The 21,006-nt window shown below is 39.3% G+C and overlaps 1 protein-coding gene across 1 annotated transcript in view; it reads left to right on the top strand.

Annotated features, from left to right (window-relative positions):
• Nucleotides 1–18,480, top strand: part of pdzd8 (PDZ domain containing 8) — a 50,100-nt gene extending 31,620 nt beyond the window's left edge. Inside the window, exons 4-5 of the mRNA XM_073827378.1 lie at nt 11,899–12,061; nt 13,745–18,480. Coding sequence (XP_073683479.1) covers nt 11,899–12,061; nt 13,745–16,005 — 2,424 coding nt within the window. The 3' untranslated portion in view covers nt 16,006–18,480. The remainder of the gene's footprint in view (nt 1–11,898; nt 12,062–13,744) is intronic.
• The last annotated feature ends 2,526 nt before the right edge of the window (nt 18,481–21,006 follow it).

Below are 21,006 nucleotides of genomic sequence, written 5' to 3'. Positions count from 1 at the left end.
CCCCTCACTAAATGAATCCCAGCTCCGCCCTCTTCAACAGGAAAAGCAGCAATCTGATTGGTTGGTTGAGTCTTGATGCACGTGAACACGCAAACTGTGTAGTTTTTATATATTCAAGATGACGCAAGTTGCAACAGATAACGGAAATGTTATAACAGTCCGGAGCATTTCTAATAAATCAATATTTTGGAGATCAATTTAATGGATTTCTATCATGAGACACAGGCAGATGCACTTTTCACAGCTGCATAGATTTGTATCTTAATGACAGCATTATTTTACAAAGTGATGTAAATTGTCACGATCCATTAGAGAAGCATTTGTGAGGCGATGTATGGAGAAGACTCCTCTGCTTTTTCAGCCAGTTGACTCTTGTTACTCACAGTCGAGTGTATGGGTCAGGGCTGAGTGTCTTTAACTTTGTTCTGAAGTATGTATTGCCTGCAGTCAGCTGCTGCTGTATTTTTAGTTAATTGTTGTGTGTACTGGGGTGTCTGACAGGCCAGCTGCTCTTTGTCTGTGCTGTTACGATTTGATGCAGTCTGAAGTATATTGCTGCTAAATCTCATTTTTATGCTGTTTATTGCTGCTCTCTGCTTGGCCGGGCACCTCTCCTGGAAATAACAGGATTGGAGAGAGAATTAGAGAGCAGAGACCACTGTGAGCCTCTAACGTTATATAGCTTCACTTACAACTACCTTTTATTTCTTTGCTTTGGTTTGCTTTGCTCATTTCCTCCCTTGCTTTTTCCATTTCCTTTTTCTTTTTCTGATATTCTTCTTTTCCTTATTTTCTTCCTTCCTTCCTTCATTTCCTTTCCTTACTCCTTTAACTTATTTAGATCATCTTTTACTTTCCCTATTTCCGTCTTTCCATTCCTTAGTCCTTTGCTACTTTTTCTTTTGTTCCTTTCCTTTCCTTTCCTTTCCTTTCCTTTCCTTTCCCAAACTTTACTTTCCTAAACACTCCTTAATTTTCCTTTCCTTTTCTGAATTAAAACTTTCCTTGGATTTGCTTTGGTCATTTCCTTTCTTGATTTTACTATTTCCTTTTCTGATGTTTTTCCTTTCCTAAGCTTTCATCCTTTCCTTTCCTTTCATTTCCTTTCCTTTCCTTTCCTTTCCTTTCCTTTCCTTTCCTTTCCTTTCCTTTCCTGATGATGTTTTTATTTCCTTTTCTAATTTTTTTCCTTTCCTTTCCTTTCCTAAACTTGATTTTTCCATTTCCTTTCCTTATTTTCATCTTTCCTTTACTTTACTTTCATAAACTAAACTAAACTAACCTAAACTTTGATATGCTTTGCATTTCCTTCCTTGATTTTTCACTTCCATTTTCTTATTTTTCCTTTCCTTTCCTTTCCTTTCCTAAGCTTTCATCTTTACTTTTCTAAACTTTCCTAAATTTTCCTTCACTGAATTTTCCTAATTTTCCTATCCTTTGATTTGCTTTGCTCATTTCCTTGAATGATTTTTTCAATTTCTTTTTTCTTTTCTGATTTCGTTTCCTTTCCTTAAAATTTCCTTCCTGAACTTTTCTTTCCTTTCCTTGTCTTTCTTTTCCTTTTCTAAACTTTCCATTCCTTATATTTTCTTTGGTTTACTTTGCTAATTTCCTTCCTTGATTTTTTCCATTTCATTTTTCCTTTCCTTTCCTTTCCTTTTCCTTCTTTTCCTTTCCTTTGCCTTCTTTTCCTTTCCTTTCCCTTCCTTTCTTTTCCTTTCCCTTCCTTTCCTTTCTTTTGCCTTCTTTTCCTGTCCTTTCCTTTCATTTCCTAAACTCTCATTTCCTTGAATGATTTTTCCATTTCTTTCTTTCTTTTCTGATTTCCTTTCCTTTCCTAAAAATTTCCTTCCTGACCTTTGCTTTCCTTCCCTTTCTTTTCCTTTTCTAAACTTCCCATTCCTAAATGTTTCTTTGGTTTACTTTGCTCATTTCCTTCCTTGATTTTTCCATTTCCCTTTTCCTTTGCCTTCTTTTCCTTTGCCTTCTTTTCCTTTCCTTTCCCTTCTTTTCCTTTCCTTTCCTTTCCTTTCCTAAACTTTCCTAAACTTTCATTTCTTTTTCTTTCCTAAACTTTCCTTTGCTAAACTTTCCTAAAAGTTCATAACGTTTCATATTTTCCATATGTGACCTTCCTTTCTTCCTCTGCCTATTTCTTTACAATATTATTTATTAATTTCCTTTCCTATTTCCCCCTTCGTCCTTCCTTTCCTTAGCTATTCACTATATTTCCTTAATTTTTCCATCATTTTTTCTTTATTTTCTTTCGTTATTCCTTCCTTTTTAACTTATTTACCTTCATTCTTTTCCTTCCTCTCTTTGTTTCTTATCCTACAGCTCATTTCCTTCCTTCCTTCCTTCCTTCCTTCCTTTCTTCCTTCGTTAGAATCCTTTCTTCCTTCTTTATTTCTTTGTCTTTCTGTCTTTATTTCCTTGGTTCTTCTCATTTATACTTTCTATCTTTCATTGATGCAGAACTGTTTCTATTACTGGAGCAGTTCATCATCTGTGGTAAAGGTTGAGTTGATAAATAGTTTATTTCATGGTAATCTACAGAAAAGAGCTACTATAATGGTGTAGTCCTGTTCACAATACTTGCATTTATGTTGTAGTCCTTTAGTTGAAACTTATATTAATGGATGAACAATTTTTGACACATATTTGAAGGATTCTTACTGTCCTCATCAACTGCACAGTTCTCCCTGGGCATTAATTGCTTGCAGTCAGATTGGGGCAGGCGCTAGACTACCCTTCATTCAGAGTCCATTGCTCTTTGAAGCAAAATGTCACCTGTTGAATATAGAGCTGCTGTGGAGAGTGTTATAAAGCCATGAATCTTCTGACAGTATCAGACAGCTGCCAATTGCATGGGAAAGGGACATTTGAAACTCCACTTTTAAGTAACTGACTCAGTTTAAGCTGAGAGACTGAAAATGACAAACAAAATGCCAGAGTGATAAGGATGGTTGGCCTTTGAGCGTTGATAGGAGAAACTCTTAATTTTCCCTTCCATCTTTCATTCGACCATTCTCGTTCTACCTTTCGTCCCGTGCGCATGGGGGTTAAACCGGGGGCGGGTCCATGTAGATGAGGGGACAGATCCTGAGCAGCTGAATAACAATGAAGGCGCTAAAAACGGAACCGACTCGGATGACGGACGTTAAAGAACGCTCTGGCCGCTGTGAACAATTGCAAATGAGAGGGATGAGAAGGGTCTTGTTTTTTGAATGCCCCTCGTCTCCATAACAACCCTCCCTTTTGTGCGGTTCTCTCTGAAAAGCCTCCTCCTATCACAAAAACGTAGCGGCAACATGAAAATTCAGCCCGTCCGTGATGAGACGCGACTGCATTCATCCCAGCTTTGAACAAATGCGTGCAAATCAGAGTGTTTCCTGGAATAGGTTCGTCCACGAACAGAAAATGAGAAGCAATTAGAGCAACTTGCTTAACCCATGATTGAGGGTTTCTTCCAAGAAATAAAGGCTGATTTTGTTTTTTCAAAATATATGTTTAGCCCTTAAGTTTGATTAGGAATCAGCAAATTTGTGGAGATTGAGGGTTTTACATTCAAGAAATAAAGGCTTATTTAGTGTTTTTTAAATATATGTTTAGCCCTTAAGTTTAATTTGGAATCAAATTTGTGGTGGATTTTTGTTAAGGTTTTTATCTCCCTCTAACTCAAAACTTTGAGTCAGAACCGGATATAGTAGATTTCATAAATTATAACCTCATGTCTTTGTCATGTGATTATGTGTAATGCAGTGTTTTGTTAATTTGCATGGATGGAAGGATGGGTGAAATGAAGAAGAGCGAGTTATTGAATTAGCTGAGTGTTGGAAAAGGGCAGTGTTGATGATATTCTGCCACGCCATCAGTTATTATGCTACATGTGACTCAAACCAGGCAACTTAATATAACACACATTAATCCATAGCAACACTTCCTCCTTAATTATTCTCACTTCCTGCCAGCTTTGGCTGTCAGACATTTTGAAATTGAGTTTTCATCAAGCTCTGAAATTTCTCAATATAACATTTCCACTGCTTAATATTGAACCTTGACACTAATGGGATAATTCAAATAAATGTTTTCACTTTATCAGAGGTTATGTGACTCCTTGCAGTTTTGTAGTAATACTGAGGGGGGAAATCATTAAGAACCTTTACAGATATAAAAATTAAGTCACTTTGCTCAAAAAAATAAATGTGTATTAGTTTTGTCATTCATAGCCATTTGTTTTCCAAAAAAATAGTAATTGATTTTAGTTTTAGTGATTGTGTTGATCAGCTGTCAGCCAGGTCAGTACATAAATAATTTACGTAATCAATATTTCTGTTTTATATTCCAGTAAAAATATCTAAACATCATGGATGGATGAATAAATGGATGGATGGATAGATTGATAGATGGATTGATTGATTGACCGATAGATGGATTGATAGATGGATAATACATGGATGGATTGATGGATGGATAATAGATGGGTGGATGGATAGATGGATGGTGGATGGATTGATAGATGGATGGATGGTGGATGAATGGTAGATGGATGGAGGATGGATAGATGGATGGATGGATGGATGGATGGATGGATGGATAGTAGGATAGATAGTTGGGTGGTGGATGGATTGACGGAAGGATTGATAGATGGATGGATGGATTGATGGATGGATTGATTGATAGGATGGATGGTGGATGAATGGTGGGTGGATGGTGAATGGATAGATGGATGAATAAATAGATCAATAAATAGTTGGATGGTGGATAGATTGATAGATTGATTGATGGATGGATGGATGGATTGACCGAAGGATGGATGGATTGATAGATAGATGGGTGGATCATTGGATAGATTGATGGTTTGACGGATGGATTGACAGACAGATAGATAGACAGATGAATGAAGGGATGTATAGCCTGATGAATGGATGGATAGATAGATGGATGGATAGATAGATGATAGATAAATGGATGGATGGATGGATTGATTGATTGAAAGATGGATGATAGATGGATTGATAGATGGATGATAGATGAATGGTAGATGGATGGTGTATGATGAATGAATGGATAGATAGATGCATAGATAAATGGATAGATATAAATTGTGCAATATAAATGGGCTTTTTTTCTTGTTTAAGAACAAAATTATGAAATTAATGCCTGAAACAAAACAAAATATATTAAATAACAATTCTATATATTTTATTTGAGGTTTTTTTTTTTTTTTTTACTGGTAAAAAACTAAAAATATTTGAAAATACTTAGTAAGAATATCAGATTTGTTATACAGGAAATGTGTTCTCTGATGTTCACTTCTGTTTTCACCAGATCCTTCTAAAATCCTCTTTGTCCACTTCAGATCGATCGAAGCCTCCTTTCACGTCTCTGTTACTTTTTTCCTTGTTCCTTTGAAACAAGTTATCGCTGGAGCTCTCTTATGCTCTGTGTGTGTGTACATGCCTTGCGGGGACTGCTACCCTATACCCTAACACTAATCTCTCTGACATGTGCCAGATGATTCGATTACTGACCATTGCTCTGACGGCTCTCACTACTGCATCTGACCACTGAACTCAGCCACTGTGTGTGAGGAGGATACAGAATGTTAGAGGAGTACAATTGTTCAATATATTGTAGCTACAAAATATACCTTGATGTTTTTCAGCTTTTTAAGGTACCTTTTTGTTTGATTATTTTAAAATTGCTTAATGTTTTTTAATAGGAGAAAGCGTAATTTCTTCACAACTCAGTGGGCAATTGGATTCAAAATGTTTCATGTAAAAAATAAAATACAAAACAATCTAGTTAAAATGCTCTGTTCTCACTCTTATGATCTTATAATTTAGCATTCTTATTCATTTAAAATCGCCTCAATTATCTCTAAAGATTTTGTATTTTAAATGTTATATATTTCTTTGTTGAACTTGTGGCATGACTCCTTGGTTTGTGTTTTCTCTTTTTGCCAGTTCATGGGAGTGAGTCTGAATGTGCTTGTCGATTTTAATTTTATTAGATCACCTCTGTAGTTCAGCTTGTGGTAAAACCCTCAAGAGAAACAGGCTCTGGTTTGTCTTATGCTACACTTTTCTCTTTGATTCTTCATGCATCTGAAGTTGCTGAAGGCTGCTGCCTTGATCCTTACTGTTTGCATCGGTCATTCAAACACGTCAAACCACATTGCATTTTCGGTTTTCCATCGTTGTTTGATGATGGATCTTTTTACCAAACACCTCATTCACATTCACTCAACAAAGGACAAGATGAACCTGCTGCTTCATTGTTGATTCTGTTGATTTATCACATGATCACTCGTGGCACGAGTGTTTGACTTGGCACGGTCTCTGTCATCCCTCCGAATTTATGTGCATTTGATCTGAAAGCTATAAGTGTGAGCTAAATAATCACAATCAGATTCAACCAAGGTTTTAGTACTTTTATTCAGCAAGGAGACATTAAGTTGATCAAAAGTGACAGTAGATACTTCATAAGCAACCACAAATTGCAAATAATTATTTTAAGAGTTTTTTTCCTGAATGTACTTAAAGGGTAAAGAAAAGTAAGTATCAATTTTGTCTTGTCTGTTGGGCATCATCATTATCGCCAGTGTTGCTTAAGTAAAGGATGAGCGTCTGTTCTGAAAAGGGTAGATTTATATAAGCCTGTTGAAGAGAAAGGTGGGGGATGAAGGGAGTGGGAGGATGAATGAAATGGATAGCAGGAAAAATGGAGGTAGGGAGAGAGAAATTGAGAGTGGGAGGTTTGGATGAACACACACTGTCGCTCCTCCAGCAACAGGTGTACACACAAGCCAACTGTCCGTTCGGCACAATAGCTTCAATGGGCATCTGTCAACAATCACACCGGTGCACGTCTACCACCTACAAACACGCATGCACTCGCTGACACCTGATGGCTGGAAGAAAACTTCTGTTTTGTTGTACAGAGTGTGCCAGGTCTGGTGTGAGTGTGTAGGGCTGATTTTGTGTGACATGTTTTGTTTCTGTAAGCATTTATTCATCTGTCTGTCTGTCTCTTTGAGTGCACAGTACCATTTGATGTCTGTACGCATTTAGAGGCAGTATTAGGGTGGCCAAGCATATTGCTGTATGTTTTGTGTTGGCCATGTGAGAGACTTGTGTTCTTTTTGGAGGCATCAGTGAAAAAGTAGAAAAGTACATGGAATCAAAAGTGTGATTCCGTTTTGTTTGCCTCTCTCTTCTCGACAGATTTAACATTTGTTATTATTCCTTAAAGGAATTTTTTGTCAGCATAAAGCTTTTAAGATTACTTCAAGTCAGAATTTGCTCACCCTCATGTTTTTACAACTTAATTTGAAATACTGTCTTCCGTGGAAAACAAGGATTGTCACTACACTGTATGGCATGTTTGTTGATCTTTTACATGTGTATAGGATTCCTTAATGAATGGAAAGTTCAAAAGAATAGCATTCATTTGAAGTTTTTGTCACTTCTGATCAGTTTAATGTCAGCGTTTACCGGGTTAAGGCCTTTAAGAATATATGAAAAAAGACATTATTTTTCAAGCCTGTAATGACCTTAATCAATGATAAAAAAAAAATAAAAAAATTAACGTTTATGACTGTTTGCTGTTTAACTTTGCATGCTTGTTCAGAATCACCTGTTGCATGTGCTTACCAGGTTTCGTGAAGTTTTGAGCTTTCGTTTAGAATTTATAGGCTTTTGGGTATATTTGGACAGGCCCCTTTTTTTAAACGACCCCGTTATAGCTTGCCAAAGGGTAAATTTAAACATTTTTTGATAATTATTGACCTAGAGAGTCCAGAGAATTGTACTGCAGTGTTTTTTCCAGACTAAGCTCAAAACCTAGGACTAGTTCGCAAAAGTAGGTTTTCTGACATCTTCTTAATCATTTAACAAACGGTTTGATAGCAGTGGTTCTAGAGGCGAAGTTGTTTGGAAAGTGGAGGTCTGTCGTATGATACAAATATCATGCATGTGTGTTAAAAAAACGTGCAATATACAATTGTTTAAGCCATAAAAAAATTCGATATCGCCCCCAGTGATCTGTTTCTTTAAAATTTCTCACAGACCTTTAGGGCTTTTATCGCCACTAAGTAGCCAAGCTCCACAGATTTTTTTCTTGTGACCTCAAATTCAGCTCTTACATACGTTTGGATATCTCATTCCATTCAAAATTTACAGCCATTTTAGTATAGGCAGCCCTGCTCCTTTCGAACAGAGAGTCGAAAGTTCAACCTTTTTTAATAATTATTGGTATTCACTCTCCAGAGAATCTTCCTGCACTGATTTGGTTCCAAATGGGGGAAAAAACCTAAGAAAAGTAAGTTTTTCAAAGAATGCAAAATACCCCAGAAATTTGGGTAATCGCCGAATCCGGATACGACATGGGGCACTTTGAGCCTTCAACGAACGGTTTAGGAGTTATGAGCGATTTTGTGCTTTTGATCACTGTTGCGCTCCCATCAGGCCGATTGATGTCATTGACTGTGTGAGTACTACCATCCCTCTCTACAACTCTACAATCAGTTTTATTTGGAGATTCTTGACCATTCTAAAGGTCATTGCACACTGAGTATGAAATTTTTGCATGTTAAAACATAAATACGACCTCACATTGTGTCAGTCAAGTTTAGACACTGCTTCCGAAACTTTCGTCCATCATAAAAAGTTCGGATCAGGTTTGATATTTTTCGCATTCGTAGCAAGCATTTTGATAGGAAAGGATGACGAATATGAAAAACAAAAACAAAAAAACGCATATGAAAATTCCGGACTCAGTGTGTAATGACCTTAACAGTTACAATTGGGTTTTAGCACTACACTCTTGAACTAATAAAAAATTATAGGTACAGTGGCTTCAAAATCGTAATAACTTATCTAATTTGTTTAAAAGTATTGACAGGGCAACCGCAGATCTAAAAGGGATAGTTCACCCCAAAATGAAAATGCTGTCATTAATTACTCACCCTCATGTTGTTCCAAACCTGTAAGACCTTCGTTCACTTTCGTTCTCTTTTTTTGAATGCGCATCGAAGACTGGCACGGAAGTGAAAAACTTGTGGAATAAAATTGTTATTTGTGTTTTCTTGTAGCTTCATAAAATTACGGTTGAACCACTGATGTCGCATGGACTATTTTAACAATGTTCTTGCTACCTTTCTAGGCCTTGAACGTAGTAGTTGTGTTGTTGTCTATGCAGAGTCAGAAAGCTCTCTAATTTCATCAAAAATATTTTAATTTGTGTTCTGAAGATGCACAAAGGTCTTACAGGTTTGGAACAACATGAGGGTGAGTAATAACAGAATTTTCTATTTTTGGTTAACTCTTTAACTACATACACGTATGGCTTCAGACATGTAATTATGTGCATGATTTGTACGTAAATGCTGCTTTTTTAATTTTGTGCCCTGAACCAAAATATTGTTCAGTTTATATTTTACATAAGTAAGTCACATATGTGATTGGCGTGACATGTGGGTGAGTAAATAATGACAAGAGATTTTATTTGATCATCTGCAGGCTTGTTTTCATCGTGGTTCTATTGAATGTGTGTACTGGTATGTAAGTGTTGTGTTTTAATCCTGACATTTATGCTGTATTCAATGGAACTGACCTGAAAATGTCCCCCTCACAGCCCCCCTGTGTTTGTTTGTTGTTGAAAAGCTGTTCTTATTTCCCTGATACTTGATGTGAGGGTGTATCTGTGAACCTTGTGGTGATGAGGTGAGACGGACAACAAATTGACACATGAACAGCACCCTCACGTACCGGTCGGAGCGGCAGCAGTCCGTTTACCTGCACTCAACACATGCAGGCACACAGTAACGCACGCAACGAGTGTGTGCGCGTTCCTCCTGCTGCGCCTTTCCATGGTTGTGTAATTACCCCTTAGCCACCACTCAGCTACAGAAATCGCCTGTAATTGCCGCTCAGTGTCGCCGTTTGGTTCCTGTGTCAGACAAATCTTTCTTTCTCTCTTTCATTTCTTCTCTCCCTGTCTTTGAACATTGTCATTTTGTCGTTCTAAAAGTGGGAAAACAAAGGTCCACGTTAAGTGCAGGTGTCTCTTTCACCCTCTGCCAGTTATTTGGATTTTTGGATTAAAGCAAATCTTAGTGCAATGTAGGTCCAAGCAGTTCTGATGTTGACTTATAACATGTTCCTGTACCAGAAGACTTTGGTCTGGATGTTTGGAAGTAATTTTAGTGTGTTTTTTTTTATGGTTAATATCAGATGAAAGCCTTCTCTAGATCACAGCCCTTTGTCTGCCATGCAAACAATAGTGTCTTGTTTTCTATTTGTCGCATTTGTTTTAGTAATTTACCCCATTTAATACAAAACGTCGGTTTTATTCTGGATTCCTCACATACGCTTTGCTTTCATTCTCTGTCTTGAACAGGTTGCAATGAATTATCCCAAACATGCTGGTAAAAGACCATCAGTGTCCTCAAAAGAGCCTGGAGCTTTTGTTTTTCTCCCATGAACCCTCTCTGACATGTGTAAAGGGTGGGATCAGGTTGTGTCCTGAGGGAGGAAATGTTCAGAATTAATCATCTCTGTGGAGCGTTTAAACAGCAGCCCTTCAGTCATTAAGATTTATGTTCCTGTGTATTTATTTTGTCTGTTATAAACAAACTTATCTTCAGCATCTCAGCTAAGCTGACATGTATGCAAATGGTATTGGCACATGTGTTCTCCCCTTGTCTCATTTCTTACACACACCTATGGCTACCACAAATAGCAGCACCATCATGAGATATCAATGTTAAATAGTTAGATTTATTATTAATAACAGATAGATAGATATTAATCTAAAATATGTAAAGTTGAAGCTATCCATTTTATACTGTTGAATTTGGGTGTGTTTTGTGTTTTGTTTGTTTTGGGTGTTGCCTTCAAAGAACTTTCCAAGGGTTCTTGAATGTTTCTGTAGACAGTCATTGGTCAAAACTGGGCAAGTCAGTCTTCTGCTTGCCAGCTTGAGTAGATTGTCTGTTTTTTCATCCCATGTTTAACTCAATCAGTGCCCTTCTCAAGGGTTATAACAAATGACAGCAGCAAAATTACAGTCATCCATCTCGGCAGCGTAGATCTGCATCCTGTCTTTTCTTGCCCACCCCCAGCTCAAACGACGAGAGAGAAAGAACACAGGAGACACAGAGGACATATCATGGAAAGATCAATGAAAAACAATCATACTGGTGTTTGTGCAACTATTATACCGTCCAGATCATTATTCCTGTTTCTTGGTGGATCCAGTGGAATTTTTCCTCAGTTTGGCACATTAACTTGCTTCTTATGTTGTACCTGTTGTTGAATGGTATCACCCTGAGGTGCAGGTGGACCTGCAGGTGGATTTCGTGATGCAGGGTTTGTGGTGCAGCCAGCCCAGAAACAGCAGCTGCTACTTCGTGGCACATTTGCAGTGAAATTAACAGTAATTGCAGACCTCCCTTCCTTCGTTTTAGAGAGCATTGTTTTATCACCATGAAAACTGTTGGATGTGATAGGAAGAGAGAGCTTTCTATAGAAAGTGAAGGCTGTCTTGTTCACATCATAATGTAGGTTGTCCGCCCTAATTATAAACTGCTGTTGCTGTCAAAGGATAAGCTTTAAAAAAAAAAAAAAAAACACTGTCTTTTGGCTTAACTGCGTTCCCTTCAACTACTAAGAAAAGCTTAACTTCTAAAGCATAACTCCTCCTTCCCTGACCAGTCACACTTGGTGATCTTATAACTTAAAGTAATGTATGCCAGAACAACACCTGCAGAACAAAAAAAGATTTACAATTTACAAATCTACAGGGAACCTAATTATAATTGTGAATCCCAAGTTTCTTCAATTACACAACTGTATTAGCAAATCTGATATTGTTTCTCTTCATCTGTTACAGACTGAGGTGATCAAAGGACCATCTGGGAGCGTAGGAATGACGTTCAGGCATGTCCCGGCCAGTGATGGTGACACGGTACATGTGAGCATAGAAACTGTCACCCCAAACTCCCCAGCTGCCCTGGCAGACTTACAGAGAGGAGATCGCCTCATTGCTATTGGAGGTTAGAGATTACATACATTTACTTTTTCTTACTCAAATTGAATGTTTGAAATTGCATCTAGAAAGTATTCACAGCACTTTTCCCACATTTTATGTTCCAGCCTTATTCCAAAATGGATTAAATTCATTTTCCTTAAATTTCTACAAACAATATCACGTAATGGCAACATGAAAGATGTTTGAAATCTTTGCTTGCAAAAAATTTAATAAAAAATCACATGTGCATAAGTATTTACAGCCTTTGTTCACTACTTTGTTGAAGCACCTTTGCCACCAATTACAGCCTCAAGGTTTTTTTTTTTTTTTGAGTATGATGCTACAAAGTTGGCGCACCTATTTTTGGCCAGTTTCTCCCATTTATCTTTGCATTACCCCTCAAGCTCCATCAGGTTGGATAAGGAGCATTGGTGCACTGCCATTTTCAGATCTCCCCAGAGATGTTCTACTGGGTTCAAGTCTGGGCTCTGGTTGGGCCACTCAAGGACATCCACAGAGTTGTTCCATAGCTACTCCTTTCTTATTTTGGCTGTGTGCTTAGGGTCGTTGTCCTGTTGAAAGATGAACCGCCTCTCCAGTTTGAGGTCCAGAGGTCCAGGTTTTCATCAAGGATGTCAATGTACATTGCTGCATTAATCTTTCCCTCGATCCTGACTAAAGACTAAAGTTCCTGTTGCTGAAAAACATCCCCACAGCATAATGCTGCCACCACCATGCCTCACTGTAGGGATGGTATTGGCCAGGTGATGAGCGGTGCCTGGTTTCCTCCAGACATCACAGTTGGCATTCAGGCCACAGTTTTTAATCTTTGTTTTATCAGACCAGAGAATTTTGTTTCTCATGGTCTAAGAGTCCTTTAGGTGCCTTTTGGCAAACTCCAGACAGGCTGTCATATTCTTTTTACTGAGGTCTGGCCACTACAATACAGGCCTGATTGGTGGAGTGCTCCAGAGATGTTTTTTCTTCTGGAAGGTTCTCCTCTCTTCACAGAGAAACACTGGAGCTCTTTCAGAGTGACCATCAGGTCCTTGGTCACCTCCCTGACTAAGGCCCTTCAGTTTGGCAGGGTGGCCGACTCTAGGAAGAATCCTGGTGGTTCCAAACTTCTTCAATTTATGGATGATGGAGGGCACTGTGTTCATTGGGACCCTCAATGCTGCAGAAGTTTTTCTGTACCCTTGCCCAGATCTGTGCTTCAATACAATCCTGTCTTGGAGGTCTACAGACAATTCCTTGGACTTCATGGCTGGGTTTGTGTTCTGATATGCACTGTTAACTGTGGGACCTTATATAGACAGGTGTGTGCCTTTCCAAATCGTGTCCAATCAATTGAATGTACCACAGTGGACACCAATCAAGTTGTAGAAACTCATCTCAAGGATGATCAGTGGAAACAGGATGCACCTGAGCTCAATTTTGAGTGTCATGGCAAAGGCTGTGAATAGTACATGTGTTTCTTTTGTTCTTTATTTTTAATAAATTTGCAAAGATTTCAAACAAACTTCTTTCACATTGTCATTATGGAGTATTGTTTGTAGAATTTTGAGGAAAATAATGAATTCAATCCATTTTGGAATAAGGTAGTAACAACAAAATGTGGAAAAAGTGAAGCACTGTGAATACTTTCCAGATGCACTGTATAATAGATTTGCAAAGCTTTAATCATTCTTCATGTCTATTTGCACAGGAGTCAAAGTGACCTCCTCTGTCCAAGTGCCGAAGCTGCTAAAACAAGCTGGAGAGAAAGTGATAGTCTTATATGAGAGGCCGGTCCGGCACCAAGTGCCTACTGTGGGCTTGGGGACGCTCCAAGAAACCCTAGGCCCAATGGAGGAGCCTAGTTATCTTAATCAGCCTGGGGGCTATGAGGAGGACCCAGCCCCGATAACCACCATGGATATATCTGAAAACAGAGACAATGACTCTGAGTTTGAGGAGTTAATTGTCGAGTCCAAATCAACTGCAGCTCCAGTCACTGTTGACACTAAAGAGGATTTCCTGCTCTCTGTAAACCAAAGTCCCAAAAAAACTGTGGCCAGCTTGGCCAAGCCCCTTGGTTCCATTTCGCCAATTCTCAACCGCAGATTGAACCTTCAGTCCCCACTCAAACCCCAGCCCAAAGAATCACCAAAGGCGCCAACTCTTAAGACCGCTGAACCTTCTGAATCCCCACAGAGACCAACGGTGCCCCCTCCTCCACCACCTGCACGCCCTCCTGTCCCTCCCAGGCCCCATATAAAAGTCACATCTGCCTCCTCAGAAACCCAAAGCCTGGTCGAAGGTAATGAACCTGCGGTAGAAAAAAGTCCGGAGAAAACTCAACCCACTGTCGGGAATGGCGACAAACCGGTAGAGAAAATCCCTGTTAAGTCACCAGAGGCAAAGCCTGTAAGTAAGCACCCAGAGCCAGCAGAGGAAATCCTAAATATTCCATCCACAAACAAGCAAGATTCAGCCAAAGACAAGATATCTGAGAGCTCCTCCAACACTAGAGACAGTGTCGATGAGCAGGGTCTCTGGGAATCTCCTGAAACCACGTACCGCAGTAGAGCTGCCCGCTGGAACAAAGCCTCTGTGATCTTTGAGGTGGAAAGCCACCACAAATTCCTTAATGTAGCACTTTGGTGCAAGAACCCTTTCAAGCTCGGTAGCCTTTTGTGCTTGGGGCACATCAGCTTGCGTTTGGAACACATAGCACTGGAATGCTTATCTACATCATCAGCTGAATATCAAAGCACCTTCCGTCTATTTGCTCCTGAACCAAGGGCCAGTGTCAGCCGTACTGCTTTGCGCAACTTGAGCACCCACAAAGGCTTCAACGAGAAGCTCTGCTATGGAGATGTTACGCTCAACTTCACTTACCTTGCAGACGGGGAGTCAGACCTCTCGAGTGGACTGGTAGAACGTGAGCGAGAAGGGAGTCTTCAGGAAGAGGACTTAAAAGCCCGGGAAAAGGAACGGGAACAGGTACTCATGGTCACCCGGGATGAACCAAGTTTCAGCAGCATGCAGATCGGAGATATGCGGCACAATTTTCAAGACACTCAGTTCCAGAATCCCACTTACTGCGATTATTGCAAGAAGAAGGTGTGGACCAAGGCTGCCTCGCAGTGCATGACATGTTCTTATGTCTGTCACAAGAAATGTCAGGAGAAGTGTCTAACAGAGTACCCTTACTGCGCATCCACCTCAGTCCGGCGTGGAGCAGATCCTGAGGCCAAGTCTACCATCAATCGGGCAACTACTGGACTTACACGTCACATTATCAACACTAGCTCTCGACTCCTTAATCTGAGGCAGGTGCCCAAAGCCAGACTTGCAGAACAGGTTGCAGAAATGGGACCAGGGGTGGTGGAACCTTCTCCGAAACACACACCTAACACATCCGACAATGAGAGCAGTGACACCGAGACCTACACTGGGGCTAGTCCATCCAAGCACCCACCCGGTAGCGGTAGCTCCAAACTGGTGCGCAAGGAAGGCGGGCTAGACGACAGCGTTTTCATCGCCGTCAAAGAGATCGGTCGAGATCTTTACCGTGGCCTTCCGACAGATGAGCGTTCACAGAAACTGGAGCTCATGTTGGACAAGTTGCAGCAGGAGATCGACCAGGAGCTGGAGCATAACAACACCTTGAGTGTGGAAGAGCGAGACACGATTGACTCCCGACGCAAGACCCTCATCTCGGCAGCTCTGGCCAAGTCTGGTGAACGACTCCAAGCTTTGACTCTGCTCATGATTCACTACCGTGCTGGGATCGAAGACCTAGAGTCTGTCGAAAGCACCTCACCGTCTGAACAGCACGGCTTTCCGAAAGCCAAATCTGAGGCTCTGGAGGAGGCTCTGATGGGCACAGAAGTGTACGACAGTGACATTTGCAGTCCTGTTGACGTTCAGCTGCTGGATGAGATTACAGAGGAGCAGATCTGCGTAGAGGCATTACCTTAAAGATGACAAAAGGCAACGGGGCTTGGGATTCGAAAGCAAAGACTTTTTCTCAAGTATGACTTGGTTGACCTGTGGGTGTCCCACAGGTGATTGTGGATTATGAGGTTTGCAAAAGTATTCCTAAAGATCACTGCAATGTACTGTCAATTGAGGAATTATGTGAGAGTGTCAGTAGTTTACCAATTTTTTTTCTTTTTTTTACATTTTAATTTTTTTAAATAAATATTTTTCCCCATTTTTAGTCCTTAGTTACTGTTTTAGAAAACCATCAATCTGTAGACTTTGAGCAGTATTACAGGTACATCAAATACACAGAATATGAGTTCCCATGACATGATCCAACCAAGTTTTACCTGCCTTACCTGAAAGGTGCAGTCAGTTTTTTAACATAACAAGCTTCAATAGAGAAAGTCAGTGTGAGCTTGAAGCAAGATGAGCTTGAATACGTATTTTTTATTTTAACCTTGTGTATCGGTAGAGACTGAATTACATACATGTGTGCTGTTAGTGATGTTCCTGGTTGGAAATACACCCTGTCCATTGTGTTTTGAGCTTCAAGCCCCTCTGCCTTACACTATATCCACTACAAAATGTAGGATTAAATCCTGAAGAACAGTCTATAGAACATGATGCCATTCCTAACCAACATTTATCTCTCTAATAAGCACCTTTTCTTGTGTTACTTTACAATTTTTGCTCATTTTAAAGCATAATTTCTTTAATGTTCATGTTTTTTTTTTTTTTTTTTTTTTTTTTTTTTTTTTTATAGAATGTTTAATGTTAATTCCTCATCGGACAAATCTTATAATACTGGGGACCATTCTTTGTCTAATTTATATTTGTCACAAAGCCAATGTGACTTGTTTCTTATTTTGAGGGTGGGATATTTATATTGCATATGTATGTTTCATAATATATGTTTCCATTAATTGTCACTATCTCATTATATAATCTCACAATTTATTTGCTTTGAGCCTTTATGAGTTCTAAAATGGTGGCGATTTTTCTCAAACCAATTTGGATACTTTTTATCCATCACCAGTTGGTCCTTGTGAATGTTTTTGTTTGTGTGAATGTGTCAGTTAATTTTTGATTTCATTTATGTATTGGTCATTTTTTAATTATCATGCAAGGAAACTTTCAGTATGTCTCACATCTGTGTGCTTGGGCATGATTTGTTGCCACTGAAAGTTGATTTTACACATGTACTAATGAATGTATCTCCCAAATGACTCACTTTACATTCATTATTCCGTTCACCTCAACACATCATCTCTCAAAGTGTAAAACATCATTAAAAACTCTCTTTTGTCAATGCATACAGTATTCCTTAATTCCCAAAGCAAACGTGGAAGTTCATTAACAGTTTGTAACGTCTGTTGGACTCAAAAGCTGAGTCTATAGTAGCCTCCATCTGTGTATTCCTGGTTAGTTTTCATCCTTTATTTAATTTCTTTAAATGGACTTGGATTTAACACTGCTGTTACTATATGTGGTTTACACAAGAATGACTGTAATTGGCTACATGCATTACTGGATCTGTTTTCCTGAATTAAAGATTTTTAGGTGGCAAGGACGAAATACCTAGTCCTAGTTCAGTCTTGAAGAGTTTTGCTCCAGCCTTGATAATAACTGACCTGCTTGTAGCTTTCTAGTAAGCCTTAGACTTTGATTAGCTTCAGGTGTGTTTATTTGGAGTTGGACCAAAACTCTGCGAGTCTCCCGGACTGAAGTCCTAGTCTAACCAACCTGTGTTAACTCTCCTTGTTAACGTTTCTGCTGCTATATCATCTATTCAATGGGCTTGGGATGTCACTTTTTTAAGGTTGGGTCCCCCTCACCCTGGCCCAATGAGTATGTATCACCATAGAGGACCTTAGTGGGCCACCCTTGTCACAGGGCCTTCAAGTTCATTACCACTCAAACCACAAAGGAGCTTTTTCCTTGATTCACTTGAAGGAATAAGATTTAAATGGTAAGCTTTTCTTTTGGCTTCTTGTCTAGTTGCTGCTGCTGTAATCCTGTGCTTCTCAAATACAATGCCACCATCATATGCTCTCGAAAGATTTCTCCAATTATCTCCAAAAAAAAAACAACAGTAAAATAACACATCACATCCTCTTTGGCAAACTGTGGTTAAGCTTTTCTGGGAAAGCTGTTGTTCTTGAAAGCTGTGTCATGTTTTAAAGCGCTATTGTAAATAGCCTAGTAATGTAGGTGACTTTAAACCCTGTTCTTTCTCCCTGAACTTCAATAGTGCTCAACATGTGGGTTCATCCTTTCTCTTTTTGTTGTTGTTGTTGATGTTGTTTTTGCTTCATGTAAATATGATTTTGTTCGTTTGTGGGTTTTATTTATGGTGGAGGGAATCTTCCGACAAAGTGCACAGCTTTTAAACTTGCTGCAAGACCTTTACGCACTGACATATCATATTTGCTTATGCACTTGAGATAAATAAATTATTAGAATTAAAAAGGTTCCTCTGTAATTTTTCCACATTCCCATACACTCTGCTCTGCTGTAGGCTAGACATTTATTAAAATGACCACAGAAACAAGACAAATACTGAAACAGTATATTGATTTTTAAGTAATCTGTGGTCATTTTTTGATACACTTGATAACTGAGAAGCCAGTTGCGATGGTATGAACCAAAGAGTGAGTGATACTTTATAAGATGTGATTTGTATCCATTATCCTTATTTACTCACCCCCATGTCATCCAAAATGTTAATGTCTTTCTTTTTTTAGTCGAAAAGAAATTAAGGTTTTTAAGAAAAACATTCCAGGATTTTTCTCCATATAGTGGACTTGAATGGTGGCCAATGGATTGAAGGTACAAATTGCAGTTTTAATGCAGTTTCAAAGGGCTCAACATGATCCCAACCAAGAAATAAAAGTCTTATCTACTAAAACAATTGGTCATTTTCAATTTTGTTTTTATAAATGTCTATACTTTTTAACCACAAATGTTCATCTTGCACTAGCTCTGCAATGCAGATTAGGGATGGCGAAAACTAAAAAATTTCTTGACCGACCACCGAGCCTCATTAGCCGGTTGAAACCGGTTAACCGATTAGTTTAAAATATGGTACGCTATTTGAAATAACAGCCATTTCGAGCCGCGCCTGCAATTTCGCAACTCTGTCGCATCTGGCCGCGATCACACCGAACGCGTCTTTTAGTTCTAAAAACGCGAGGCGCACAGCACTGCCTTTTTTTTTTTGGTGACTTTTAATAATAACAGAATATAAAAGAGCGTGCTGCGTTTTTTTAATGTTGCTAAGCAACGACCAAAACAGCTGTCCTGTCAGTCAAATCAAAGGATTATAGCGCGAGCACTCTAAAATCTTAGTTTTATGCTGTTAAGTAAACTGTCATATTAGCAGAAGCCCTAAATAATACAGCTCCGGGTTACCCACGATAGACACAAAAGGTTTCTCCTCTATTTCTTGCAGTCTCCGGACTTTTTAAGCAACCGTAAAATTCCGTCACCACAACAGAAGGCCCGCCTCGTCTCCATTCATTCGATTGGACAATGGAAAAGAACGCGAATGACGTTGGGCGTTTTTCCGCTCAGAGTTGATTTTTTTTTTTTCAACTTCACACGCTCCTGCAAAAACGCGAGGCGCCTGGGGCGCATAAGCAGCGCGTAGAACGCTCACTGCCAACAGAAAACCATTCAAAAGAGGCGCCTCCAACTGCAAAAACGCGTTCGGTGTGATCGCGGCCTCTCTCTGCCGCTCTGCCTCCCGCACACACACACACACTGCCACTCACGTCACTTTTTTAAAATCCCCTACAGCGCGAAACATGAGTCCCGCAAACGCGGCGCCGAAGAGCTTGTTGTATGTAATCGTAGGACAAATGGCTCCTTAGTTTCAAATGGTTTGGGTACAAGGTGATCGCTTTGAAAATAAAGGCGTTTGTTTAGGTTAGAAGCTCATTTGAAACATTGCCACGGCTCATTTAAGAAAATGACAGCTCCGAAGAGACGCCGCTTTAGTTGAGGTAGTGCTAACCATAATAAAGAAAGATGATGATCATCATCACCTTATCGGTTACCACTGAAATGTAGATGTAATGTATTTCCAAATCTAAGCCCATCTTATGCGGAATGTTGCCTATTAGACTGCAACATGATAAAACCAATGGATAAAACAGGCACCTTCAGAATGCGTAAAAGACGCACCGGCACTTTTTTTTTTTTAACCGACTACCGACAACTTTGACCGGTTAACGTTGATACGGTCAACCACCGGTCAAACGGTCATCGGTTAACATCCCTAATGCAGATGCATAATCACTTTGAAGAGGTCATGTGCAGTTCTTTGTTTGTGTACTTCTGTTCAAAATAGTGTAAAAAAAACTTAATCTCATTTTCTCCTCTAACTTCAAAGACGTCCGACATTATTGTTTTACCTTTTTTGGGCGTTAGACTTTCTTTGCACATGAGCTTTGTAAACACTGGGTTGGTATTTCGAGCAAACATAAGCATTTGTGGTTAAAAAGTATATATATTGTATTTTTATTAAATGAAAGATCATTTTGCTAGATAAGACCCTTATCTAGCAAATAAGAGATCATGTAGAGCCCTTTGAAGCTGCATTAAAACTGCAGTTTGGACCTTCAACCCACTGCCCACCACTGAAGTCCACCAAATGGAGAAAAATTGTGGAATGTTTTCCTCAAAAACCTTAATTTCTTTTCGAATGAAGAAAAAGACGTGAACATCTTGGATGACAGGGGTGAGTAAATTATCAGGAAAGTTTTATTCTGCAAGTGAACTAATCCTTTAATAAGACATTGGGAGCAGGTGGCATTTCGTTAGCGGTGAAACCGTTAACAAGATTGCCACACTGCAGAATCAATAACAGGAAATAACACTCTTAAACCTTGGTCCAATTGAGTAAAGCAAAGCACATTTTTAAATCAATAGAACATATTAAAGTTCGACTCGACTGGATTTTCATTGGATAAAGCAGTCTTTACCATCATTGTA

This window comes from Garra rufa, chromosome 21 (genome assembly GCF_049309525.1).
Source record: "Garra rufa chromosome 21, GarRuf1.0, whole genome shotgun sequence".
NCBI lineage: Eukaryota > Metazoa > Chordata > Actinopteri > Cypriniformes > Cyprinidae > Garra > Garra rufa.
The sequence above is the reverse complement of the archived record's forward strand: the minus strand, read 5'-3'. Positions and strand labels throughout refer to the sequence as shown.